The sequence below is a fragment of the Mesocricetus auratus genome, unplaced genomic scaffold (assembly GCF_017639785.1).
Source record: "Mesocricetus auratus isolate SY011 unplaced genomic scaffold, BCM_Maur_2.0 Super-Scaffold_100028, whole genome shotgun sequence".
In the NCBI taxonomy this organism is placed as follows: domain Eukaryota; kingdom Metazoa; phylum Chordata; class Mammalia; order Rodentia; family Cricetidae; genus Mesocricetus; species Mesocricetus auratus.
This window is the reverse complement of record NW_024429209.1, coordinates 11,420,494-11,448,188: the sequence shown is the minus strand read 5'-3', so window position 1 is coordinate 11,448,188 and position 27,695 is coordinate 11,420,494. Positions and strand designations below refer to the sequence as shown.

General features: G+C 49.2%; 1 protein-coding gene across 4 annotated transcripts; it reads right to left on the bottom strand.

The window, feature by feature from the left end:
- Positions 1-1,003: 1,003 nt before the first annotated feature.
- Positions 1,004-13,845, bottom strand: Cd40 (CD40 molecule). 4 transcript variants are annotated; one of them, XM_013124391.3, is made up of 10 exons: positions 13,727-13,845; positions 8,303-8,381; positions 7,921-8,046; positions 7,480-7,626; positions 7,084-7,177; positions 5,056-5,117; positions 2,432-2,521; positions 2,313-2,344; positions 1,628-1,820; positions 1,338-1,494 (listed from the first exon to the last, which is right to left on the bottom strand). In XM_013124391.3, the coding sequence occupies exons 1-10, from the start codon at positions 13,775-13,777 to the stop codon at positions 1,475-1,477; spliced, it is 894 nt and encodes a 297-aa protein (XP_012979845.1). In that variant the 5' UTR covers positions 13,778-13,845; the 3' UTR covers positions 1,338-1,474. The 4 variants fall into 4 exon arrangements, with proteins under 4 accessions (XP_005085037.1, XP_012979845.1, XP_040588858.1 ...); XM_005084980.4 differs by lacking the exon at positions 1,628-1,820 and having other exon boundaries at positions 1,004-1,494; XM_040732924.1 differs by lacking the exons at positions 1,628-1,820; positions 5,056-5,117 and having other exon boundaries at positions 1,357-1,494.
- Positions 13,846-27,695: the final 13,850 nt, after the last annotated feature.

The window sequence follows — 27,695 nt, the reverse complement described above, 5'->3', positions numbered from 1 at the left end:
CCACCAGACCTCATCACTCTTTAGAAAAATAGTTCATTTATATTATGTGTACACGTGTTTTACCTGTGTGGTATGTACATGTATCACATATGTTCAGTGTGCATCAATGTCAGAAGAGGGCATCAGATCCCCTGAAACTGGATGGCTGTGAGCCTCTATGTGGGTGCTGGGAACCAAACCAAGACCTTTACAGGGGCCGCTGCTCTTAACCGCTCAATCACCTCTAGATCCACTCCTGCAGTTTGGATTTTCAGTGCTTCATTTGGAGTCTTTGTCTTACCCACACATGTAACGTGTCTTATTCACAGCATCATAGCTTTCCTTCCATATCCAAACAGACCGTATTCAAGTACAATGTGCAGTCTGCTTACATACTGTCATTTAGCGCATAAACACTGTTTAAGGGTATGTGAGAGCTTTGTGTGCTTTGTTTTGGAGGTTGGGAGAAGTTGTTGCTCAAAACAAGGTTTCTCTGTGTAGCCTTGGCTGTCCTGGAACTCACTCTGTAGACCAGGCTGGCCTCGAACTCAGAGATCTACCAGTCTCTGAGTCCCTAGTGCTAGGAATAAAGGTGTGTGTCACCACCACCCAGTTAATGTTTGTTTTTGCAACAGTATCATGTAGCCCAGGCTAACCTTGAATTCACCATGTATTCAAGGCTGGCCTGGAACTCCTGGTCCTCCTGCCTCTTCCTCCTGAGTGCTGGTATTACAGGCATGAACCACCATACCCATCTTAGGGTACGCATATACATATGCATGCATGCATGAACATGTACCACAGAATGCCCATGGCGGTCAAATGTCAATCCTCTGAATTTGGTTGTCTCCTTTTACCATATAATCCTGGGGATCAAAATCGGGTAATCAGGCTTTGGTGGCTAGTACTTTTACCCACAAAAGCTACCTTACCTGCCTGGGTATGTGTTTTTAAAAGTCGTTTTCCTACCCATCATTCCTGTTTTTGTTTGTTTGCTTGAGTTGATAGTATTTCTGAGATCCTGTTGTATAAATACATTACAGATTTATTTAGCCAGTCCCCTGCTGATGGGCAATCAGGTGTCTTCTAACAGTACAAGTCACAAAGCCATAGACTGTAGCGTCTATGACTCCTGATAGTGAAAGCCACCATGATACATCTCTGGGTCCTGTATTGCTGCACTCTGTGGACCCCTGATGCCCAAGCTTTTCCTCCATCTTTAAAAGCAAGTCGAGGGATGACAGTTTTTGTTCCTTTCAAATCTCAAATGTCAGCAGTCATCCGATGCCCTCAAGCCATCACCACTGCAGCAGCTCCAGGGTCTCAGACCAGGTGCTTCAAGTCCATGCTGTCGGTCAGCTGTCTCTCTTGCACTGCGATGCGGCTCTCCTTGCCATCCTCCTGTGTGACAGGCTGAAACCCAACCATTGTCTCCTGCACTGGAGCCGCAGTGTTGTGGCCAGGACAATCTTCCGTCTCCATGGGACCTTCCATTTCAACAGCATGGGGTAAGGCCTGGAGAGCCAGGGTGTGAGAGCCAAGGTCACCCCTAGGCACAGAGTCATCCTGTCCCTAGGGAGTAGAATCCTTCCTCCAAGTCCCTTCCCCTGGGGGGGGGGGGGATTATCAAAGCTGATTTCTCAGATACCTCCTGCCCCCTGCTGGACGCACGAAATTTGGCAGGAAACTTCCAGAGTTAGAGTCAGCCAGCAGAAGAAACTGCCCCTCTGGTTCCACCTACTGTCCTCTAAAGGCTGGACTTCCCTATGTTCCATGCCAGAGGAAAGCACGGGCAGGGTTATTCTGATAATGGTGCCTGGCTCCTCACAGTGGGGGAGTGACTGGGTTAAAGGAAGGAATGAAGATGGTGATTCAGGGCTGGGTAGGGGTAAGAGTAGCCAACTGTCATCTTACTGGCCCCAGGTACAGATCCTGAGCCCCCCCACCGTGTGTGTGTGTGTGTGTGTGTGTGTGTGTGTGTGTGTGTGTGTGTAATGTGGTGTTGGGTATATGTACATGTACCCATGTATGCACTAATGGAGACCAGAGGTCGATGTCACACTCAGCCTTATTTGCTGAGTCAGTTTCTTTCGGAACCTGGAGTACCTTGTGTCAGCAAGACCCACTGGCTGGCAAGCTCTGCATGTTCATGTCCCCTGCCAGCCCTGATGTTACATGTTTTTTCATGGGTATTGGATCTAAATTCAGGTTCCTGGGCTTGTGTAGCAAGCACTTTGTCCACTGAGTAGTAATCTGTCTCCCTGTGTGCCATGAGTCTCCCAACCTGCCCACCAGGAACTCTTTCCAGTTTCTCTCCCTCAAGGATGGCTTACCTTATTATCCTTTGGTTCCTTGACCACCTTTTCTAGAGAGAAAAAGAAGGGGTGGGGCATTGGGAGAGCTGGTTCTGCAGCCCTGAGTCCTCCCCCTCTTCCCTCACAGGGGCACTCACTGATACAGAAAGACACCACTATGAAGATGGTGGTGAGGATGACCATCACGATGGGAATGACCAGTAGGGCTCGCATCCGGGGCCGCAAACCTGGAGAGACAGACTCGAGTGGAGACACTGGCAGATGCTCCCAATGCTTGTCCAAAGCAACTGCATGGTCTAGCATCTGGACCTCCTGCGGTCATAACTTTCAAGCAGTAGCACTGTGGGTAATGTTGCATTAGGGGACCTTTTTAAATGCTCTGTGGTATTTGCCAATGGTTATGAACTGAGAGATTGCATTTTGGGGAGGATAGCGTATGTGGCCCTGGTATATGTGGAGGTGTGTGCATCTGTGCACACATTCAGTGGCCAGAGGAGGATGCAGATGTCCTGCTCTGTCGCATGTCACCTTCTACTGAGCCAGAGTCTCTCACTGAGCCTGGAGCTAGTCTGGCTACAGCAGTTCTCCTTCTTGCCCCCCCCCCATAGCACTGGGGGTGACATGTGGCTATGCCTAGCTCATGCTTGCACAATAAACACTCTTACCATCTCTCTAGCCCTGGGAGATTTCAGTTGGGAGGATCAGCCCCCCCCCCCCCCCCCCCCCCCGTCAACCAACTTCCCACGTGGCATTCACCAGCTATGTGGTGAAGGGAAAGCCGGCCTGCCTGTTTCTCACACCCCCTGCTCTCTTCCCTCGCCTCTGAGGCCTCCTGCCTTTTGGTCTTTTTGTCACTTGGAATGGCAATGTAGACACAAGAGATACTTTATTTCTCTGCTCCACACTTCCATAGCAGATGTTAACAATGTAGACACAAGAGCCTCAGAGCAAGGGGTGTAACCACTTCCCCATAACAAATAAGGAGACAAAAAAATTCAATCCTCTTTGAGACAGAATCTCACTAAGTGGCTCAGGCTGACCTTGAACTTGGGATTCTCATGCAGCAGCCCCCTGAATACTGGGACTGTTGGCCTATACCACCACATCCATCTGATCGATAGGGATGCAAACACCAATAGAACAAACACTGGCCCATAGGTGGCTACATGGCTTTTAAATAAACTTGCATTGTAACCAGGTTCAAATTCAGGATGACAGAAGCAGGGTCCACACATCTGGCAAGGCCGGCTCCTACCTGATTTCAAAATTTGCTCTTTTGTTCATCACAGGTTTTTATTTCTTACATTTGTTTTTATTTTTTCTAGTATAACATCAAGATGTTTTTTCTCTTGCTTACTGTCCTTTTGCAATACTTTATTACATGTGGCAGATGAGCTCAAGTGCTTCTCTCACTCCATTCCAGTCACATCTTTCCAAGAGAACAAAGCCAATCTTGAGAAAAAACAAAGGGACTGTATCTTTATTTTCCTTTCCCTTTTCGGCATTGGGGATCTAACCTAGGACTTCACACATGCCAAACAAGTGTGGGGGTCTAACCCAGGACCTCACACATGCTAGACTAGTGTGGGGGTCTAACCCAGGACCTCACACGTGCTAGACTAGTATGAGGGTCTAACCCAGGACCTCACATATGCTAGACTAGTGTGGGGGTCTAACCCAGGACCTCACATATGCTAGACTAGTGTGGGGGTCTAACCCAGGACCTCTCACATGCTAGACTAATGTGGGGGTCTAACCCAGGACCTCACACATGCTAGACTAGTGTGGGGGTCTAACCCAGGACCTCTCACATTCTAGACTAGTGTGGGGGTCTAACCCAGGACCTCACACATGCTAGACTGGTGTGGGGGTCTAACCCAGGACCTCTCACATTCTAGACTAGTGTGGGGGTCTAACCCAGGACCTCTCACATGCTAGACTAGTGTGGGGGTCTAACCCAGGACCTCCCACATGCTAGACTAGTGTGGGGGTCTAACCCAGGACCTCACACATGCTAGACTGGTGTGGGGGTCTAACCCAGGACCTCACACATGCTAGACTGGTGTGGGGGTCTAACCCAGGACCTCACACATGCGAGACTGGTGTGGGGGTCTAACCCAGGACCTCACACATGCTAGACTGGTGTGGAAACCTGGCTCATCAGGCTTGCACAGCAAGAGCTTAGCTAATTGAGCCATCTCAATACCTCTCTTTTCACTTTCTATGTTGAGACAGTGTGTCCCCAAGTTTTCCAGGCTAGGCTTGAACATGCAAAGTTCTCGCCTCAGCTTCCTAAGCAGCTGTGATTACAGGCCCACTCCCCAGGCCCAGCTCTCTGACCCTCTCTTTCTTTACTCATTCAGTGACAACCTAGTCACTGTTGTTGTCTGCGTTTGTGATCCAAGCAGCTGGTTAAGCTTGTCACCCTGGCATCCAAACCAAGGCTAACAGGCGACAGTGTCACAGTGTACCCACACCTCAGTTGAGGGGCAACAGAACTGCGCTCACAGTTTCAAAATGGTGAAATGCCAAGCCGTGCAGTCATACCACACAAGTAAGGGAGGTGCTGCTGCCCACCCATTTCACAGCTGAAGAAACTGAGGCTCACACAGCAGATGTGACTCATCCAGCTCCCAAGACAGGAGCTGAAGTGCTATTCCCCAAATTGCCTCCAGCTCGCATTCCTACCCCTATGTGTCTCGGTGTCCCCTTTCCAGTCCCCCTCCCAAACACCAGGCAGGACCCGTCCTCCAGGACTCACCACAGACAGCGTCGGTCGTATTCGTCCCTTCCTGTCGTACCACCATGTTTTGGGCCTCACAGCTGCACAGAGACACGTGTGTACACATATATGTGCATGCACACACGCATGCAGACAGGGAGAGAGAGAACCAGGCTCCCCAACCACGAGACTTCTAAGCCCAGGGGAGCCAGCCAGGTTCACTGAGCATGTGACCAACAGTGCTGCCTTCTGAGCTGCTGGTTATGGGAAAGACGGGAACACGCAAGTGAAAGGAAAAGTTGCTGCTCATAGTGAAGGAGGGGTAACCAGGGGTGTGGAGGATGCCGGCCAGGCTTTGTGACAAGGGCTAAGACAGACAGGGCATTGTTCAAAGGCAGGACCCTCATGGCTGGAATGGGAGGGGATGAGTCCGTCCTACAGTGAGGCTTCTTGACACCCACAGGTATTTTGTGCTGGGAAATGTCCTAAGTCCCAGAATATTCTGTCTCCACCAGCTAAACGCCAGGATCAGCCCTCTAACCAATTACGGCATCTGGAAGATGACCAGATGTGCCCAATGTCCCACAGAGAGCAAAACTGGTCCCTGTTAAGAGGCTCTGGTTTAAGGGTCTTTTGGGGGAAATTTCTCCATGAAGGCATGGAAGGATGTTTAAGTGGGAGCCAGCTAAGCTGGACCGGTGTGACAGTAGAGTCATGTGGGCGGTACTTGTGAAGATATGCTCCAGGCAGAGCAGCTCCAGGCAGCTGGAGAGTGTCCTTGGCACCAGCCAGATGACCTAACTAGAAAGAGGAACTGCTCCCAGGCCACTCGTGCAGGAGATGTTGCAGAAGAGCGGACAGCTGGGGAAGGGGCGGAGCGGAGATGTGAGATGTGGGATGGATGGTCCTGGGAGGCGTGGACAGAGAGGGACAAAGGGAGAGCCGGAAGCAGTGAAGAGGGGGGCTTCAGAGAAAGCGTGTGCCTCAGCCATGCCACCTTCAGCTGAAGCCTCCAGAGAGGGGAAGAGAAGGGCCCCCAAAAGGTACACGCCAGCTAAGCGGTGCAGTGTGGCAGGCGTATATTTGACTCCAGTACAGGAACCTCTGTGGTCAGCTAATACCCACCAGTGGACACTGGTGAGCGCCTGCCACAGGTAGCACCATTCCTAACACAGAGGAGAGACTCATGGAAGGGGGAAGGCTACAACTCTCAATTCAAGCAATTGTTAGCCTTTGGGGAAAGTGAGCTCTAAGCAAGGGGCGTGTGTGTGTGTGTGTGTGTGTGTGTGTGTGTGCGTGTGTGTGTGTGTTTCTCAGCCTGAGGGGAGGGGCTTGTTCATTTGAAAAAAACAAATGCAAAGAGTTAATGGGGCATGCACTTAAGGGCTCTCCCAGGCAGGAGACGTCAAAGCAAAAGAAATCAACTAAGATTGGCGCTAAGGAGGGCTGGGGGGACAGACAACCCAGTCAGGAAACTACCTGCCCTGTAAGCGTGAGTTCAATCTCTAGGACCCATATTAGGAAAAGAAACCCAGGCTTGGTAGCATATGCTTATAATCCCTGGTGCTGTGGAGATGCAGAGTGTCCCTGGAACCCTGACCAGGCAACCTAGTCTACTTGGCAAGTTCCAGGCCAGTGAGAGACTGCCTCACACAAAAGAAAAAGGTGGACAGTGCCTGAGGAACAACGGCCCACGTTGCTACCACACGCACACACACATGCACGCACACATACATATGCATACACAGCAGTGTATACGCATACATGTACGCACGCATGTGCATATACACACGTACACCAAGAAGCGGAAGAGCTGACAAGGAATAGTAAAGGAGAGAGAGGGGTGTCGTGGTGCCTCAAGATGAGAGACTTCATCAAGATAGGGAGACCCAGGTTCTATTAACTAAGCAAGAGCAGGCAAGAAAAAAGTGCAGCAAGCGTCCCTTAGGCCAGCCAGGTCACATTCACAAGTGAGTGTGGCCATGGGGGAGGGCACTGAGCAACAGGTGGCTGAGGAACAGCAGCGGGACCCACACTTCTGTTATTAAGGAGAGGCAACCCTTATACCTGGTCCACGGGCGACACTGTTCAAAAGCTGATGGCCCACTGGAGAAGAAGCCGGCTGGGCAGGGTTCACACACCGTATCGGCAGTCCGGGAGGCTGGGAGCATGGGGGAGCATGCATCAGGGGTCTCAGTGAGTCACAGCATCACAGCGGTGTGGCTCCCACAGGAAAGAGCCCGCGTTCAGCTCCTTGCCCCAGTGCAAGACTGCAACCCAACAGGAGTCCCCTCCCCTTCCCCAGGAAGTTGCCCATAGCCAAGGCCAGATCCCATTTCCTGTTAACCAGAGGGAAGATGGCAGTCCAAGTGGGAGTCGCTATGCCCTCAGCCAAAAGCCAACTGCTCAACCCCAGCTCTTTTCTTCCACCCATGGAGCTGCTTCCCCAGGCGGGCCACTTACCCATCTGCTTAACTCCAAAGCCAGGGCCACAGGATGTGTGTTGAGCACACCTCTCGCACTCCTTGCTAGTGCAGTGCTGTCCCTCCTTACAGGCACAGATGGTGTCTGTATCTGCAGTACCCTCCTTCTCAACCTCAAGCCCTTCCTCTGAGCAGAGATGAGAAGGAAGAATGAGAACCCCCCCGCCCGCCTCGCGCTGCACCAGGAGTCCTGCTTCTCAGATCCTCTCCCGCTTTCTTACACCCTCTTCCCAGTACAGACAATGATGAGCTAACTAACGTATTCAACAGCCCAAACTCAGCCCAGACTCCCACCGACCAGGACAGGCCCCAGCTGCTGAGATCGGAGGGATGCCATGGTCAGGACTATCAACCCAGCTCTCAAGGGCGCCTCCCCCGCAGCCGAAGCCCCACGCACGCACGCACGCACGCACGCTCGTACTGGGTTCACAGTGTGTGTGCTGGTAGCAGCGGGGCTCCTTGTTCCACTTGCTCATGAACTCGCCCGAGTCACACAGAAGGCACTGGGTCTTGGCGAGAGCCGTACAGTGGCTCTCCAGTCTCCTTCCTGAAAGAAAGCCGGAGGAAATGAGGCAGTTCGGGCCAGTCCTGTGAAGCAGACCCTGTCATCTCAGACCCCGTATGAGTGGGGAAGATGGAAGACGCGGGGCAGCCTGGGGCATTCTGGCACCGAGGAGGGGGAGGGAGGGACGAGCCGCTCTTAGCCTCGAGTTCACAGTTCATACACAGGGTCTGCACCTGCCAGCAGGCCAAGAGGGAAGGAAGGGTCTTGGCATGGGGGCTAGAGAGGCTTCTCATCTCACCTGGCTGGCACAAGTCGCAGCACTGGCCATTGAAGAGGTACTGTTTGTCGCTGCAAGTAACGCATTGCCCTAAATGGACCTAAAAACAGAAGTGTGTAACTGGAAGGGATCTCTGACAGGCATGCTGAAAGTTAGCCAAGACACGGACTGTAGCAGATGTGGAAATCCAAAGCAGAAAAGGAAGACCCGCAGTATGAGGTTTACTTGATTTCTACTAGACTGCCAAGTGGTGTGGTTATAAAACACCCAGAGTTATTCTGCCATCTTACAAAGCAAGAACTCAGAACTCCCTCACCCAAACAGATCCACTTGACTCCTCAGTGCCCCCGAAGGCCCAGCAGGAAGGGAGAACTCAAGTACTTCCTGTAGAGTCTGAGGCTGCTGGGTCCCCCTGGCCTCAGCCCTTCTCCCGAGTGCCACCGTGCTTTCTGTCCCCACACAACTGATGTCAGGAGGATAAGGAGTCATTCTACAGAGGGCGACACTGAGGCTGAGACACCATGTGAGGGCAGCTACCCTCAGAACTCAGAAGAGCGAATCAGAAACTCCTGGGAGCCAGAGTTGCAGGTGGTTGTGAGCTGCCCAGTGTGGGTGCTGGGAACCTAACCCCAGTCCTCTGCAAGGGCCGCACATGCTCTTAACTGCTGAGCCAACCCTCCAGCCTGTATTGTGTTCCTTAAAGTGTCCCTGGAACCTAGACCAGGCAGCCTAGTCTACTTGGCAAGTTCCAGGCCAGTGAGAGACTGCCTCACACAAAAGAAAAAGGTGGACAGTGCATTTCAGTGTTCCCCAGGGACAGAATCAAAGTTCTGACTGACTGTGTCCAGAATCAGAGTTCCCAGCATGCCCCCCTCCACTGACTGTGTCTCACTTCCGTCACTGCCACACGGAGACGCCTCCCATGCTATGAACTTGATCGTTTGAACACACTTCTCTTAACTGTAAGTCCGTTGTCGCCTTGAGAGAACAGCTAGTATCACTTCCCATAAATTAAAAAAAAAAAACTAAAAGACACCCAGCAGACTATTAATAAGGTTAGTAAGCCTCGGCTCACAGCTACACTTGCTGAGAGCCTTCTCCCTGGACCTGTCTTGATCTTAGTTTTAAAAGTCTTTGAACGGCATTAACTAGCCACATGTGGTTGTGCAGGCCTTTAATCCCAGCACTTGGGAGGTAAAGGCAGGCAGATCTCTGTGAGTTCAAGGCCAGCCTGGTCTACAGAGTGAGTTCCAGGACAAAAAAGAAAGGGAGGGAGGGAAGGAGGGAGGGAGGGAGGGACGGAGGGAGGGAGGGAGGGCATTAACTATGGTCTAACTCCAGAGACTTGCTCCTTGAAAAAAATGACAGGACACAATATGGCTCAGCAGATCAAGGCACTGGCAAGCCTGATGACCTGGGTCCAATCACTGGCAACCACATTGAACTGGCTTCCATAAATTGTCTTCTGACCTCCACACATACCCTGCGGTACTCATACGCACATGCGTGTGTGCATACATACATACATACAACGTGTAATAAAAATTCCTTTTTTCAAGTTTTTAAAAGAACTATGAAGTGAGTCTATGTTTTGGTGTGTGTGCATATGCATTGCCCTGTTTGAGACTTGGAGCATGCACTTGCCACGGTTCACGTGTGTGGAGGTCAGGGCCCAACGTCCGTGTCAGTCCTCACCTTCCACCTGTTTACAAGGGGACCTCGCTGCTGCTCTCAGCTGCATGTGCCCAGCTAGCTGGCCTGAAAACTTCGCAGACTTTCCTGTTCCACTGAGGAGCATTAGGGTTGCAGACTTCTACCACACGCCACCTTACAAGGTTCCAGGGATGAACTCGGGAACTCAGGCTTGCATGGCAAGAGCTTCAAACCAGAGTTATCTCCTCAGTCCTGTACTTGAGGATTTATGGGAGGGTTTGTTTGCTTTTTTTGTTTGTTTGTTTTGTTTTTAAAGTTTTAGCTGGGTGGCAGTGGCGTACACACCTTTAATCCCAGCACTCAGGAGACAGAGGTAGGCGGATCACTGTGAATTCCACAGTGAGTTCCAGGACAGCCAAGGCTACACTGAGAAACCCTGTCTCGAAAAACAGCAACAACAACAAACATTGTTTAAGTTTATTTATTTTACTTTATGTGTATGAGTGTTTTGCCTGCACTGGTTGGTGCCCTTGGAAGTCAGAAGAGGACACGAGATTCCCCAGAACTGGGGCGAAAGATGGCTGCGAGCCACATGTGGGTGCTAGGAAACTGAACCTGGGTCCTCTGCAAGAGCAGCCAGTGCTCTAAGGGTCTGTCTAGCCATGAAAATTATTATTGATTATGGGTAGCTATGTGTCTGTATGTGGATATGTGCATGCATGAGGGTAGGTACCCTTAGAGTTCAGAAGAACGAATCAGAAACTCCTTGGAGCCAGAGTTGCAGGTGGTTGTGAGCTGCCCAGTGTGGGTACTGGGACCCCATCCCAGTCCTCTGCAACGGCTGCAATGCTCTTAACTGCTGAGCCATCCCTCCAGCCTATATTGTGTTAGGCTACATTCTAGAAATACCCATGGCTAGGGCTGTGGAAAGCTCATGTTTGAGAATGAGACAAATCACTCTGTAACACAAACTAGTCATCTTGCTTTTCTGAGGCTGCATTTCCTCACCATTAAAGATCTGCTTTTATTATTTTATTTGTGTGCCAGCCCAGTGTTGGTAATAAGAACTGGACCTGGCAGCATGTGCTCTCACCCACTAAGCCATCTCACTAGCCCTGTTACATCACCTTTAAAATGGAATTATAACACCTGCCCTGGCGGATGGGTCGAGAATGTGAGAAAACGCACGAGCTCGGACTGGCAGTCTACCATGGCGGGCGCTCACAAAATGGCAACTGTATTCCACTCACATAGATGAGTTTCTGCTTGGGTGCCTGCACCCGGGCAACTGACTGTCTGTCCAGAATTCGGCTAATGGGTAGCTATAACTCAGCGTGGGTATCTGAGCAAATCACTTAATGAAATGCATCTGAAAGCTCCTTCTGCAACAGCACATCCCCAGGCAGCACCTCATGGGACTTCCCACTCTGCTTCTAGAGCAGTGAAAGTCCTTGACAGCATCGTTGAGCAACTGAAAAGGCACCTTGCCTGGTGACTTGCCACCCCACTTCCCGTTCCCCAAAGTTCTCAGGGCCACAGCTTGGGGACCCCTGGCCACGTGAGTGGCGAGCTCAGAAGTCAGGCAGATTCTGATTCATACCCATCCTGAGAGTCTTTGGGCAAACCTTTTCCCCTTTCTGAGCCTCATTTTGGTCATCTGTGTAACAGAGGAGTGGGGAGAAACCAAATGGAGGCTACATGCAGTCTCTCTCCCAGCCCCATGTACAGAAAGACCTTGATAAATAGCACTTGCCATTTCTGGCAGGGCCCAGCCGCTACCTGGAGCCCAGATTGGAGCTTGCAAGGGCAGACTTTCCCTGTGGGTAGTCCAGACCTTCCTTCATCACACCTCTGTTTCTTCCTCCGTTCTTCCCACAAGGCTCTACCCTCCAACTGCATCCTGTCTCCCTAAGAGTCATTGCTTAGAGCAGTGGTTCTCAGCCGTCCTAATGCTGCGACCCTTTAATGCAGTTCCTCGTGCTGTGGTGACCCCCAACCATAAAATTATTTTCGTTGCTACTTCATAATTGTAGTTTTGCTCCCGTTATGAATTGTAATGTAAACCTGTGTTTTCTGATGGTCTTGAGGCAAGTCCTGTGAAAGGGTTGTTTGATTCCCTGCCCTCAAAGGATTGAGAACCTCTGGCTTAGAGTGAAAACGAAAGCTTGGAAAGCAGCTTCCTCACTTCCTCCCCTCTCCTGTTGTGGACCCCCACAGTCATCCCTGTCCAGGCCATATGTCAGAATCTACGGCCCTCGACTGGGGATGTCGCTTGGTTGGTACCATGACTGCACTGCATGCCCGAAACCCTAGGCTCCATTCTAAGTGCCACATTTTAAAACCGGTCATGGTGATGCATGCCAGGAGACCCAGCACTACAGAGAAACTCAAGGACAGGAGAGAGGGCTCAGCTATTAAAGTGCTTACCACATAAACATGTGGACCAGAGCTCAGGTCTCCAGAAACACATGCAAATGCCAGGTATTTGTAGTGGACTCCTGCAATTCCAGCCATACGAAGCAAAGATGGGGATCCCCAAAGCAAGCTGGCTAGTGAGACGGGTCATACGGGGAGCTCTGTGTTTGACGGAGACCCTGCCTCAGTGAGTAAGGTGGAGAGTGTCCAAGAATGACTCATAGCAGTTTCAGGCCACCACATGCAAGAACACACATGTGTCAACACAAATATATACACACTATACACACATGCAAATCGTATACACGCAAAAAATGGGGAGGATTGAAAGTCATTCTCAACTGCATAGCTAGTTGGAGGTCAACCTCAGGTACCTGAGATTCTCTCTCTCAACTCAGCTCCTTGGTTGCATATGCTTAGGGTACCAACTGTCCCAGCTGCAGAAAGCCAGGCCTGGAACATGATACCTGCCCCCATGGGCAAATCGGTGGGAGTCAGCTGAAACACCTAAGTCCCTGTCTCCAAACCAAAAAGACTACAGAGCTTGAAAACACGGGGAGCCCAGCCAGAGGGGCGGGGATGAGACTCAGGTAGTCAGGGGATTCCCAGCCTCCAGAATGAGGAACTGCAGAAATACATTTAAACCAAAAGTGAATCAAACGATGGCTTCTGAAAATCCCGGAGATGTGCTTGGTTGGGTCTGAGCCATTCTGGTGCCGGGAGAAACCGAGGCTGGTCTCTTCACCCTTTCGTGGGTTCCATAGCTATTCCTCTCTTTGAGTACCTCTTACGCCATCTTAAGTACGGGAGGCAGAAGCACCAACCCAGGGGTTCCTCCAAGATTGGCTTGGCTATGGAAGGGTGTGGTGGATGTTAAATCACCTCTCACCAAGAAAGCACCCAGGGTCTCGTTCCCACAAGATGCCCTGAAAAAAGTGGCCCCAGCTAGCAGGAAGATAACCACTGATGGCAGGCGTCTATCCACAATGGGAAAGTGACAGGAAAACAGGCCAGACCCGCCCCTTCCCCTAGCCAGACTACCTTCCTGTGCACTCCGAACCCCTTTCCAGTCTCGCTAGCCAGCTCCTGAGCCCAGGCTTGGATTAGATAAAGTTGTCCGGGCACCTCTGTGTAGGTATGCCCTCCCTAAGCTCCCCCGTGCACTACGCGGAATGGAACCCCAAACTTCTGGGAGGGGGGAGGGGCAGCCCACCTTATTTTACAGTCAAGACCAGAGAGATCTTGCCCGCCCTACTCAGCCCTTCCCACCTCCCCCTATCCCCCAAATCAGCTAGGAAGATCTCGTCCCCGAAGTCTTGTCGCCTCTTTTCATCTCCCACTCTCAAATCCCTTGGGATCGGGACAGAAGCCACTCACCGCTGTCAACAAGCAGCCCCAGAGCACGCACTGCCGAGGCAAAGTAACCATTGCGAGGTCGTCGGAGCGGCCAGATCGCAGAACTTAGAGTGGTGCCTCTAGTAACTCCAAAGTCCCTGCCAAAGGCCCCGCCCAGGAAAGGGGCGGGGTCTTCGGGCACCAATCGCAGAGGGTCTCTGGCTAGTTGCTGAGCAGGGATTTCCCCAGGACCTTCCCAAGAGTCTGATTCCCCCGGGAGTTTAAGGGGCGGCTGGAGGAGGCATAGTCCCAAGGGGAGCCCTTTTTCTACCTCCCGGGACCCCAACGGCCACCTATAGCATGGCTAGGAAGTCTCATGCTTGCAAAGAGCAGAGGGGAAAAGGATTCCTGTAGGGACTAGCGGGGAGAGGGGGAGACCAGGGGGGGGGGCGCCACAGGAGACCCACATTTCCCCTAATACCTCCGGGAATCTTCGCAGAACCGAAAGCGTCCCCAGTGGGGACAGAGAGGTCGAAGGAAGTCCCCAGCATCACCGCAAACCCAGAAAACGGGAAAGACCACAATTGGAAAGCCAGGAAGTGATTCAAGAAAATGAGTTACCTACTCAGTTTCTCTTTCTTGAGAAGGCAATTCCCACGTGTAGGGGCAGAGTACCATTCTCCCATCCATGCATGACATCCACGTGTCTCCACTAGCGGCTTCTAACCCATCCCAGCTCCATCCGGAGTCTGGAGACAGGTATTTACTGGGTGGACCAGCCTTTCGTAGGATCACAGGACCCATCGGGAAATGTTATAAGACTAGAGGCCTTCCCTCTTCCTCCACTAACTTTGGTGAGGTGTGGTCCTCATGCTTGCCTGTCAGGCACTTTGTTAGGGGCACAGGCCAGGTGAGTGGCTGAAGAGCACGCCTGGAGGCCAGGTCCCACCGCATTGTCTGTCTTCTCCCTCTGGGATCCATCTTATTCTGTCCCGTGTGTCCCTCCCCTCCACCACCATCACTGTCCTAACACAGGGTCTCACGGTGAGTATGTGAGTGGTTTGTCACTTCTCACCCACGAACAGCCCCCATGACAAAGAAGGCAAAGGGAGCACAACTCTGCACGTCTCAATTGTGACCTCAAACCACAGCAGCCCCTGGGTGGGAAGGATGGTGTTCACATACAACAAGGCCAGAAGCGTGCAAACCAGGACCCAGGGGTGTCCATTAAAGACACCCAGAGAAACCCAGGATGAAGAGAAAATTAAACCCTCCTTCCCTCCCCTTTGGAAAGCAAGCCTGGTTTTCATTCCTGGGAGTGGGGGCATTACTAGATAACCTCAGCTATTGCTTATTCCTTATTCGCTTGATTCCAAAATTGGGGCCTCCACAAAACTGCCTGGGGGAAGCCAGTGCACAGAATTAAAACATTAATTATATTATATAAAACATATCATAGCGGCAATTAAAGCATCTCAAATTAATGTGTGAAAGAATAAATAGTAGCCTTCATGTTGCCCCATGGGGTGCAGACCAGACAAGATAAAAGGAAGACATTTCAGTTCACACACATCCCTAGGAGACGCTGGTGGTGAGGCCTGAGGAAAGAACCGAGATGGGCTGAGAAGGGAGCTGGGAGGCAGGGGCTAGTGAGATGCTTCCAGGGGAGGTGGTGAGCACCAGCATCCCCTCGAGGGAGCAGTGCCGCAGCAGAGGAGGAGCAAGGGGTGCTGGAAAGAACAGCGATGCAGGAATTGGGAACCCTGGAGGAAACGGCCTTTGTGAAGAGAAGGAGGATGGGTGAATGGCTGAGGAGCATGCATGGAGGTCAGAATCCGTGGGTCTGCTAGCTCTACAAGTGTCTTTTACCTGTATTCTCTTCCTCCTCATCACCTAATACATACCCTTTGTTGTTCTCTTTCCTAGATAGTATGCTGTACTTCCAAGTACATTTGCGCGTGCGTGCGTGCGTGTGGTGGAGGTGGAAAGGGCTATAAAGCTAATTGTTTTTTCAAGTGTTAACTCTCTTATGCATTTGTCAGGGTTTTGTGGTGGATAAGTGCATAAAAATATAATTAATACGGAAAGTGTAAAATCCAACTTGAAGCTCCACGGCTTCTGAATGACTGTCCTAATTATTTAGATGTTTGTGGGAGATGTGTAGATTTTGGGTCTGACTCATCTCACTACATGATGCTTTTTATTTGCAAGTTCATTACAATAAAGTTTTATTTAAAAAAGAAAAAGAATATTAGCCATAGTGGCACAGGCCTTTAATCCCTGCTCTCAGGAGGCAGAGGCAGGTGGATCTCTGAACTTGTCTGGTCTACATACTGAGCTCTAAAACAGCCAGAGCTACATACTGAAGCCCTGTCTCAAAAATTAATTATTAAAAATATCCCAGCTAGTTGTGTTCCCCAAGGACCATCACTTTTTAGTTTACACGGTTACCCATCCCTTGGCTTCCGAATCTGCACCTCTAATCAGCCCTCCACTTCATCCCCACTCCCTCCCCCACCTGACAATACCTCCCTTTACCTGCTTTTACCTGCTCTTTCAGCGCTGGAGTTCAGTGCGCCTCCTCTGGGAACGCTTCCCCCAGTTCCCACTGGGGCGAGCACACCACCTCCCCAGCTCTCTCCTAGCACCACAGCCGGTCGTCCAAGTGACACTCAGCCCCACCGTGCCGTACATCAATTATTCTGTTTATTTGTGGAACCAGTGTGTTGAGGCGACTCGACTCCATGGGGCACGGTAATGAAGCTCTGGCCCTAATCTTTGCCTCCAGCCACGCTCGGCTGAATTTCCCTTTTCTGTCCCTTAATGACATTTTGGGCAGATTGCATTACTTTGGGATCACTTTCTGTTGTTAAAATCTCCATCCTTTGGTGCTTCGTTCGCAAACTCAATTTAAATCTCATCTCATCCTCCCTGCTCATCCAAGGATTGACTTGAGCCAGAAAGAATCTTGTCAGCTAGAAATAAAAAGCAGGGAGGAGAAAGGACTGACTGGGTGATGCACCCTAGCACCTTCCCAGGATTGAAATAGAAAGGGAAAGTGGGAAGAGGGCAGAAATTCCCGGGTGGAGTGTCTGGCCTCTGGAAAGTGTCTCTCCCTGTGGCTTGACCCTCCTTGTCTGCAGTGGCCAAGTGTTGACTTCCGGAGGGACACTGAGTAATTTTCATGGTTTTCCTCCTGGACAGTTCTCTGATGGGACATCAGCTCAGGTTTTAATTAACATTCCTCTCTTGCCATTACTGCCACCTGGAGACAGCCGTGCCCAAAACTCAGTCGACTTAGATGAAGCCTCAGACAGGTTGCTCTGGCCTGGCTACTGTGCTGTTCGCTTGGCCCACAACGACACTTTATCCAGGGTAGCTGCTTGCCATGTCCTTCCTCGCTTTCCTGGTCCTGTCCACTGCCGGGAAGACCTCGTGAGAGACAGCATCCCACGTCCCCTTCCTAGATTGCCCTCAGCCTCCACAAGGTCCTTTGAGCCTCCTTCACTCCCACTCTTTCCTACTGTACACCCTGCAGTCATCGATAGAACAAAAGACCTTCCTCTGCCCAACATTATTAATTAAAGTGGGCACCTGGGCTTGTGGCTAGTAGGTATTGAGTCAGCTCTGCCTCTTTAGTAAAGCCATTGGGGAGATCTGGCTCTATACAACACAAAACCCGTTGGCTTTGCCAGCTGATGCCTCGCAGAACTTTCACTCCGTAGCCTTTGTAATGGCCATTCCTCACATCTGGCTTGATTACTAGAGAGAAAGGGATCGATGTCTTAGTTATGGTTTCTATTGCTGTGCTGAAACACCATGACCAAAAGCAAGTTGGGAGGAACGGGTTTATTTGGTGTACTCTTCCATGTCACTCTTCATCACTGAAGGAAGTCAGGAACTCAAACTGGGCAGAAACCTGGAGGTAGGAGCTGATGCAGAGACCATGGAGGGGTGCTGCTCACTGGTTTTCTCCCCATGGCTTGTTCAGTCTGCTTTCTTATGGAACCCAGGGCCATCGGTGCAGGGATGGCCTCACTCACAAAAGCCTGGGCCCTCCCCATCAATCCCTTAGCTACTGCCCCATCATATGGGAGTGTTTTCTTAATTAAGGCTCCCTCCGCTTAAATGACTCTAGCTTGTGTCAAGTTGACATAAAACTATTCAACACAGTCATCTTCTATTGCCCATCTAGATGCCCAGCCAGAGCGCAGGCCCATGGCGGGTGCTGATCAAGTCCTTCCTGGGTAAATGCAGGACTGTTAGCAACAAGTCTGAAGGCTTCCATCAGGACCTACCTGCTTGGGCCCCACACTGGCTGCATGGCTGCCCGTCCTCACTATGACTGGGTTCTCTGGCTGGGATTCCCAGACCTAGCTGTGTCCCCCAGATATTTCCCTATGACTCAGCAGAGTTGAGCTGGGATTTGTCAAAAGGGACTAAGACACTTAGGAAAGAACACAATGAGAGATCTGGAAAACCCGAGAGTCAACAAAGCAAAAGGGTGCTTTGACAAAAGGTTGTCAGGATCCGGTTAAGAAGCCTTGCCGGTGGGCTGATTGTGACTCCCAGACATGGAGAACTCGGCCCTGAACCTCAGCAGGTTTCGGGGGCTGTGCTGTCTGGAATAAGAGATAGATTTGGTGGCAGAAGAAGTGACTGAAGATTTCCTGCTGTGATCTCAAGGTCTTCTACGTCCTGGCTTCTGCTGGCCTCCCCTTCTGATACCGGCTCCCTAGGAACCTCCAGTCATCAAGCGTTCTGTGTGTCCCTCCCCCACTCATCATCTGCTACCTCCTCTTCCCAGTCAGATCTAAGACAGACCGTGTCTTCAAGGGAAGCCTATTTTGAGACCCTCATCTAAAAGGGAGTTCCTTCCACTGCCCAGCCCCCCTCCCACTCCCCACACTGTCCTCATGTAAAGACAGAGCTCATAATGTTAGATAGAAAAGAATGTTATTTCAAGGATGCTGGGCTGGAAGGCTGAAGAACCAGACTCAGGCCAACCCTGAGCTAGCCAGTCCGGAAGACAGGGCCATGATCCCACCGCTTGGTCCCTTCCTCAGTGTACCAACAGAAACTAGTGACACAGGGAGTTCAGAACATAAAACTCTGAGGTATGGCTGGAAAGATGAACCGGTCAATGACATACTTGTCCCCAAAGCACGAGGACTTGAGTTCAGATCCCCCCACACACGTGAAAAACCAAATGAAAGTTAGGCATGGTGGCATGTGTCTTTGATTCTATCACTGGGGAGGGAGGGGCAAGTGGATCTCTGGGAGTTCCAGGCCAGTCAGGGCTACATAGTTAAGAGTCTGCATCAAAATAATCAAAGAAACAAACAAAACAACAATAAAAATGAGGCAATGTGTGTCTGTAATTCCAGCGCTGGGGAACCAGAGACAGGAGACTCCCTGGAGCTTGTTGGTCAGTCTAGCCAAATCACACTCTATCTAGGTTCAGTAAGAAAGTCTGTCTCAGAAAAATAGGGCTGCCAAAATGGTTTAGTGGGTAAAGGTGCTTGCTGCCAGGCCTGACAACATGAGTTCAGTTCCCAGGACCCACACAGTGGAAAGAGAGAACCAACTCCTGAAAGTTGCCTCTAAACTCCACACACATGTAGTAGAACTTTTGCTTGAGCATATGCAATAAATAAATACATATATAAATACTAGTAAATACATAAGTATAATAACAAAAAGGAAGCCACCCAAGATACACGATTCAGAATCCTCTTATACAGCAATGCTTTGTTCTGACAACCACTCAGTTCTTGGGCTACAGACACACACTGCCACATCTAGCTTTTTGCATGACTGTGGGGTATCCAGAGTTGCATGCCAAGAATTTTACCCAGGAACCATCTCCCCAAGCCCAGAAATCATGTATTTTGACTTCCAATGCTGGTGTAGAATGTATTAGTTCACTAAAGGATATTATATTAAATAGACACTTCACATATATATGAAATCTTGCAAACCAAAAATAACCCATTGTCCTATTCCAAAATCAAATCAATGTTTTCATTTGTACATTTGTGTTCACATTTTAGTCCTAGCCTGTTGCTATCTCTCCCAAGGAAAGTATGAATCTCTGTTTTATATTTTCCTGTTATTATGCTGTGAACATCACTCCCATGATACTTTTATGAGATTTATGTTTGATTACGTGTGTGTGTGTGTGTGTGTGTGTGTGTGTAGGTAGTAAAGTGCCCATGGAGACCAGAAGAGGGCACTGGGGAGCTCACAGGCCACTGTGAGCACCCTGGCCCGGGTGTTGGGAACCAAACTTAGGTCTTCTACAAGCAGTATGTGCTGTGACCACTGAGCCATCTCTCCAGCCCCACAGTTTTCTTCCTTTGTCCATCTCTTCATGACCTCCTATTAGGGACCATTCTGCATGTTAAAGAATGTACTTGTTCTTTTCCTAGGAAACCTAGGTTTTCTCTGGAACCACTTCCCACTAAATAACATATCACAGGAATCGTTCCAAGCAGCTCCTGCTTGAAAGAATTCTGGAATGCTCTGTATGATGAATGTGTCTCATCTGATTCGGCTGCTCTGCTGTGGACTCTCATCCATGTTCCCACTTCTGCAGTGGGCACTGAGCAACACAGGTCCTTGATCATGCATGCTTGGGCACTTGTACTCCAATGTCTACAGAAAAGATTTCTAGAAGGAATCTTGTATGTATATAAAGTGCAAACAAATATTTTCAAAATGCTTTGCAAGGAAAAATATCGAAAATTTCATGTTAAAAGACTTTGGACTGCCAGGTGTGCTAGGTGTGGTTACACACGCGTTTAGTCCCAGCACTCCAGTAGCAGAGGCAGGCAGATCTCTGTGAGTTCAAGGCCAGCCTGGTGTACATAGCCTGCTCCAGGACAGTCAGGGTTACATAGTGATCCTCTGTCTCAAAAAAAAAAAGAACCGTGGACTCTCTCCATTACTAAATGTTATCATTCATTTACTATTTGATAACTTGATGTATAACAGATATTGATAACTCTCTCCATTACTAAACGTTATTGTTCATTTAATATTTGATAATTTGATGTATAACAGATACTGCTGCTTCAGTTCGTATTTCTCAAAAGTTATATTTCTCCATTATTAATAATTTTTTATTTTTGTGGTTGTAGGGTTTTAGCCCTGGGGCCTCATGGAATGTCCTCAGCCTCTTTCCATACTGAAGCAGTTATTCAAGCTGGCCTGGAACTCATCCTGGAGCCCAGGAAGATTGTGACCTCACGATCCTGAGGAGCTGGGATTACAGGACTGTACCATCAGGCCCAGAGAAGGTGAGTGTCTTAGGTTTTACCCAATGTTTGTCAGCCACTTGAACTTCCTTATATATGAACTAACCATCTTTTTTTCAGATAGTTGTTATTCAGCTTCAATCATGAATTCACTCAACTAATTCATTGACCAGTTAATTTGGGTTACATGTTAGGGTTATAGTTTTGAATGAGACAAAGTCCCCGTGCTAATGAGTTCTTTGTATGCAATGAAAATTAACCTTTTCCTCTGTCATCTGTATCAAAAAACAGCTCAGATGTCTAATTGTGCCTCTAGGCTCCCCCACAGGCATGTTCTGGAAGATTATAACCATCTCAGTTTCATGTTATAGGATATAAAAATAGTACTGGGCACTAGCCATCACTTTGTTAAAGAAGAAAGAGTGTCCAACAACGCACTGTGTGGCACCTTGTAGATCCCCGCCCTCAGGCCCTCCATCCACAGTCACCACTCCTTGATGTCTCCTCAGCATCTTTGACCTCTTGTTATGAGGCCATTTATGGCTTCAAGAGCATCTTTAGCTAACTCTGGATGGGAGCAGAATAGGAGTGACGGCGTTAAATGCTCCTTGGAACAGCCTTCTACCACTGGCAGAGTTATAGGCTAGTGCCCTAGTTCCTCACCCCCTCGGATTGAATAGCTAAGAGGTAGGTTCTGCATCATCCCAGTCTGGGAAAAACCCCAGTTTCCCATGATGCGATTTTCTACTCATCAGTCCCCCACCTGGAAGCACTTCCTCTGGGCATTTCACTTGCCCAACTTCCTGACACAGCTTCCTGGCATCATCTCTATCGTGAGACAAAACTTTTCCCAGGGAGATGCAACACACATGTCTACTTATCTGATGACAGACCAAAGAGCAGATACTGCAAAAGTCCAACTTGGTGAACCATGAGTTTTATTGGGTTACTTGCAGGAATATGGGTGAGGGGTTACTTACAGGAGCAGAAATGACTCAAAGACAGCTGCATCACCAAAGCCCACCCCAGCATGGGTAACAGCTCACAAAGCTGGGAACCTGGAGCACACCGCACAGCCTGCAGGCAGCTCCACGGATGGAGGGTGTCCTTCCAGGTGCCTCGGCTGGTGGACACCCCTTCCAGGAAGCAACGCGTCTGACTTCTGCCTCCTCCAGGCAGCTATCTTGGTCTAGGTCTTCTTTGCAGTTTTTCTCTCTGATTGCCCAGCTTCACTTCTTTTGAGGACTCTTAACTTTTATTGTAGACTCCGGCAGGGAGCCGTCTGGTGAATCTGGTCAGTTTCAGGGACTTCCTGAATCTATTCTGAGCTCTTAAGGAGCTTCCTGGCAGGATGGAATGTTTCCATTTCAGAGGAAACCAGTGCATAACAACCTCCCACATCAGTGCTTAAGCTCAGAGCTTTGCCTCACTTTCGGATTTTGAGAGACAGCAGCTAAGATCCTTCAATGGCAGCTGAGGAGACATGCGTCAGGAGAGAATGGGGCTGATAGCCGTCACTGTGACCTCTGACCTCAGAGACATGGGTCCAAAACCACAGTGCTACTGACAGTGTGGCCTTACCCTAACCTGTTTTCTCCTCTGAAATGAGATTGAGCGCTTGGGTGGTGACTGGAAAGACTGGAGTCTTTTATCATCATAATATCTAGTAAAAATGATACCAACCATTGATAATAAACAGTCATTTCATGGGGTTCAGATAGCTCCTCCATGATCACTGGGCATTTAATATTCTTATATCCATTTCATAAGACTCGTTCCAGCTCTCTAAGAACCAGGGATGTTGCAGCCATGGGGTTTCTGTGGTCCTGAAGTTCGAATATTCCTAGATATATTAGTGGGTTGGCCTATCTTTGATGGCAGGCAAATTCCATGTCTGCACCATCCAATATGGTAGCTTCTGGCTGTGGGTGCCTGGGAAACATGTGAGGAGGTAGATGTCTGTGTACTTACTGCGTGTCTGTGTATGTGAGTGTGTCTGTGTGTGTCTGTGTATGTCTATATGTCTCTGTGTATATCTGTGTGTGTGTGTGTGTGTCTGTATGTCTGTGTATCTGTGTGTCTGTGTGTTTGTGTGTGTCTGTGTGTGCCCATATGTAGAGGACATAAGACAACATTTGGTGACATCCTTAGGAAACCCATCTAGCTCCCTTGAGACAGGGTCTCTTACTGGCCTGAGGCTCACCAGATGTGACCAGCAAGCCCTAGGGACCCACCATTTCTGTCTCCCTAGCACTGGGATTACAAGTATGTGCTACCACAACCAGCTTTTTCATGTGTTCTGGGGCTTGAATTGAGGTTCCTGCATGTGTAAGGCAAGTACTTCACCAATGGTGGCACCCCAGCCCAGTTTATGCCTTTAACAAAGGGTAAGCAGCCACACATAGCTAGTATGTACCACCTTATGTGACAGCTCCAGGCTAGAAAAAGAGGTTGAGCAGTGGCGAGCAAGACCCCTTAGCTCTTTTCTTGCCCCTGCTCTCCTGCCTCCTCTTTTCCGTCTCAGCCTGAGCTATTCATTCCCTCCTTTGGAAGGCTCTCCCTCTCTCTCTCCTTTGTATGTGACAGCTTCCACAGAAGGAAGCGGTGGGGACTGTGAGAAGCGCAGTATTTTCATACACACAGCAAGGTGAGACAAGCACTTTGGTGACCTCTGAACTGAAAGACAAGATGAATACGCTATAAATACAGCTGAATAGAGATTGGCTTCCAGATGGCTCCCATTGTTCCCGCTTCCTCGTAGTATTCATGCTGAGATAATTCCCAGCTTCTCAGATCCTCTATCGGTATAAAACATCACATTACCTCATTTTCATCTCGTTACATTCACAGGTCACAAGACTACTTTTATCCTTGCAGAGTTCATCACTAATGGTTGCGAAATAATGCCTCTTTCCGCTCCAGCAGGAGCCCAACAGAGAGCTTCCTGCTTGGGAATCTTTTATCCCCCACTTCCTACTTTTGACTCTCGTCTAAATGATGGGGGCTAATGGAGTGCTCTGTATGCTAGTGTGTACTTCACATCAGCCAGGAGGCTCCCCGCACCAGCCTGTGACTCCGCGGGGGCAAAATAAATGTAGTCGTTTCTTTCCCAACCGTCTGATCCCAAGGGATGGCATGGCCACACTTGCTGGAGCCCCATACACATGGCCAATCGTCAGCCCACCCAGACTGTATTTCCATGGTACTTTCATAAACTCCACACGGTATAAAGTAGAACAAGGGAACTTTGAAGTCTCAAAGACATAGGTTCGAATGCTGCCTGCGACACTTAACAATGTGTGTGGGAGGGAGCAGAATGAAGTCACATCTTTGAGTCTCAATTGCATATTTGTAAAATGGAAGGAAGAGTCACTGTTTATATGGGAAATATTAAGAGCAAGGACCTCACCTCCAGTAGACTTGCTTAAGCCCTTGGGTACTTATCTGTTTCCCCCCCCCCCCCCCCGAGATTCAACCTTCTCATCCATAAAGTGGGATTGCAATATCTATATTTTAGGTAGTTAAAGAGTACTAAGTTAGGGTATATATAAAGTGCTCAGCAAAGTCCCTGTCTCAAAGAGCTCCCTCACTCTTTCATATACCCCCAAGAGAATTCCTGTCTCCATCCATCAATAGCTTTCTTTATACCCAAGTTTTTACATGTTTGTGTGCTGTGGCCTCCTCTGACTGTCTGGAGAAGTCAATGAGTCCTTCTCAAAAATATATTTTCCTGGATTTTAGACATGGATCAGGGGAGTGTCAGCCTACAATCTCAGGGCCAGTGAGTCTGGGAAACGGAGGTCCCCAAGAGATATGCATTATACCCCCAAAGAAGCGGAGAGAGGCAAGATCTCCTGAGCAGATTGGGAACATGGGGGGAGAGGAGAGGGAACCAGGAAAAAGAGAGGGGGATAAGAGGAGGGTAGAAGAAGACATCGGGGAGCAGGAAGGTTGAGTCAGGGTAAGAATAGAGGAGACCAGGATGAGAGATACCGTAATAGTTGGAGTCATTATAGCTTTGAGGAGAGAGCTGACACTAGTGAGATTTCCAGAGATGTACAAGGATAACACCAACTGGACAACAAAGCAATAGCGGAGAGACTACATTAATAGCCACTACCTGATGATAAGGTTGATGACTACCTTATGTGACATCCTAGAACCTTCATCCAGTGACTAATGGAAGCAGAGAAGATACTCACAGCTAAACACTGAACTGACCCCCTGGAACTCAGTGACAGAGATGGAAGAGTGATGAGCAAAGGGGTCAAGACCGTACTGGTGAAACTCACAAAGACAGCTGACTGGACAAGGGGGAGCTCTGGAACCCCAGACTGATGGATAAGAGGCCAACAGGGGACTGATCCAAACTCCATGAATGTAGTGCCAGTGAGGAGGCCTCAGAAATCTCTGGGGCCTTGGATAGTAGATTAGAGTTTACCATGGCATACAAATGAACTTTGGGGGCCCATTCCACATAGAGGGATGCTCTCTCAGCCTGGACACATGGGGAAGGGCCTAGGTCCTGGCTTGGATGAAATGACAGACTCTGGAGATGCCTCCAAGGAGGGCCTTACCCTCCCTGAGGAAAGATGTGGGAATTGGGCTGGGGGAATTGGGAGTGGAGGTAGGGCTGGGAGGGAGAAGGGGGGGGGACCTGGGATTGCCATTTGAAGCATGCATGTTTCTAATTTAAATTTAAAAAAAGAAAAAATATATTTTCCAAGGAATAAGACATTGTGGGGACGTGACAGCCAGCCCTAACCTGATGCCACTGTGTTATCGCCTGTCCAGAAATGAACTGACCTATCCCAGTCATTAGATTAGATTAGAGTGCTCTAACCTGAGTAATGATTTACACAGATCCCCTGTGAAGACTAAAAAAACTTAATATGGAGTCAGGCATCCCTTACGGGCTGTTGACCTTTTGCTCTGGAATGCCTGGGAGATCCTAGTGGCCTACACGTGGGGTAAGAATGAGATAATGAACGGGCTGCTGTGAGGCAGTAACAGCCAGCTGCCTTTGCTCCTATCACAACCTGCTTGTTTCTACAGGAAAGGGATGGAATGGGCTTTTCATTCGCATGTAGAGGGAAAGCAAGAAGCAACTGAGGAAGTAGAACAGTTGTCCTGGCCAGCTGTGGATTCCATGGAGAGTTGTAATGCACACCTTTCTGATGTCCACCTTAGCACTCCGCCTTAACCCCCTTGTGCACGGCACACTGTGTTGGCTCTTATGGCTGTTCTGCCAGCAGTAAGAATAAATTTATTTAATCTAAATTTGAATTGAGTCTAAGTCCTTGATTTCTCCCAGTGGATTTGAGTATCATAACGTAATAGTGTAATGGAAAAAAAAGCAATTATATAGACATAAAATCATCAGAATATTGGCAGCAAGTATGTGGCATAGCACTCTGTGTTTGTTCATTGCTTAATTAAATAACAGATCTAGTTAGTGGCAAACCCTCCATCATCAAAAAGTAAGGACAAGTGTGAACAGTAATACAAGAAGATACCCACAGCAGCCAGGCCTAGTGTCACTGGCTGTCATCTCCACCACTCACTCGAGGCGGAGGCGGGAGGCAGGAGGATCAAGAGTTGAAAGTCAATCAGAGCTACAGAGTGAGTTCAAAGACAGCCTGGGCAATTTGGTGAGACCCTGTCTCAAAGTCAGAAGTCCAAAAAGAACTGAGGCTGTAGTCAGTAGTAGAGGATTTGTTCTATGTCTAAAGCCCTAATAGGTTCAGTCCTTAGTCTCACAATGAAATAGACATGTCTAACTTCTGTTGGAAACAGAGCCGCAATTCACAATCAAGAGAAAGGTTTACTTCCAGTCAATAAAGACATTCATGTTCATGAACCCCATGCCAAGGGCCCTTGCTTTATATCTGTCCTCAGTGGCGGGCCCAAAGTCACAGGTGAGGTGGCAACTTGAAGTAACAGGCTGCAGATTAGCCATTGAGTATTATGTGTCAGGCACTCTGCTAAGTGTTTTGCCTATTTTACAATTCTGTTTTGTTTTTCAAGCAGAGTTTCTCTGTGTAGCTCTCCCTGGCTGTCCTGGAACTCTCTATATAGACCAGACTGACCTCACAGAGATTCGCCTGCCTGCCTCCTGAATGCTGGGATTAAAGGTGTGTGTTACCACCTCCGCTCCGTGTTTTGCCTATTTTATATGTGAAGAACTTAGGGTGTTGTGCCCAAGGTCACACAGCAGTAAATGGGAGAGCCAAGGTCTGAACCCAGGTACTGAGCAACAGTGTGCTCTCCTAGCTACGCCGTTAGAGGCCGTTACACTGCCACTCTACACAGAGCACAACAAGTGAAGTCAGACTAAAACCTTTAGAATTAGCTGGACTGAGTTAAAGAATGGAAAGAGAAGGAACGGAGGATGGAGAAAGAGATAGGAATGGGGCTGAGAGAGTAGAATGAGAGACACAAAGACCTTGAGGTCCAAGAACATGGTGTGTGTTAGGCCCAACAGGACCCTTGTGGTTGCAGATTGAAAGCACAGAAGACAGTGGCCTCAAATAAGCAGGAAGGCAGAAAGGGGACCCATTTCAAAGGACCTTGAAGACAGCTTTATGTTTATCCTAGAACACTGGGGACAGATTTCGTTCTGCAAAAATATCCCAGCTGCTGTGGTGGTGCAGGCCTTTAATCCCAGCACTTGGGATACAGAGGCAGGCAGATCTCTAAAACTTCAAGGCCATAAGTTCCAGGGCAGTCATAGGTACAGTGAGACCCTGTCT

Excerpts from the sequence above, each read along its gene's own strand:
- Cd40 (XM_013124391.3), bottom strand. The coding sequence starts at position 13,777 with ATGGTTACTTTGCCTCGGCAGTGCGTGCTCTGGGGCTGCTTGTTGACA. Across the intron at positions 8,382-13,726 it reads GGGGCTGCTTGTTGACAGCG|GTCCATTTAGGGCAATGCGT; the intron begins GTGAGTGGCTTC and ends TTCTGTTTTTAG. Across the intron at positions 2,522-5,055 it reads TACGACCGACGCTGTCTGTG|GTTTGCGGCCCCGGATGCGA; the intron begins GTGAGTCCTGGA and ends CTGTCTCTCCAG.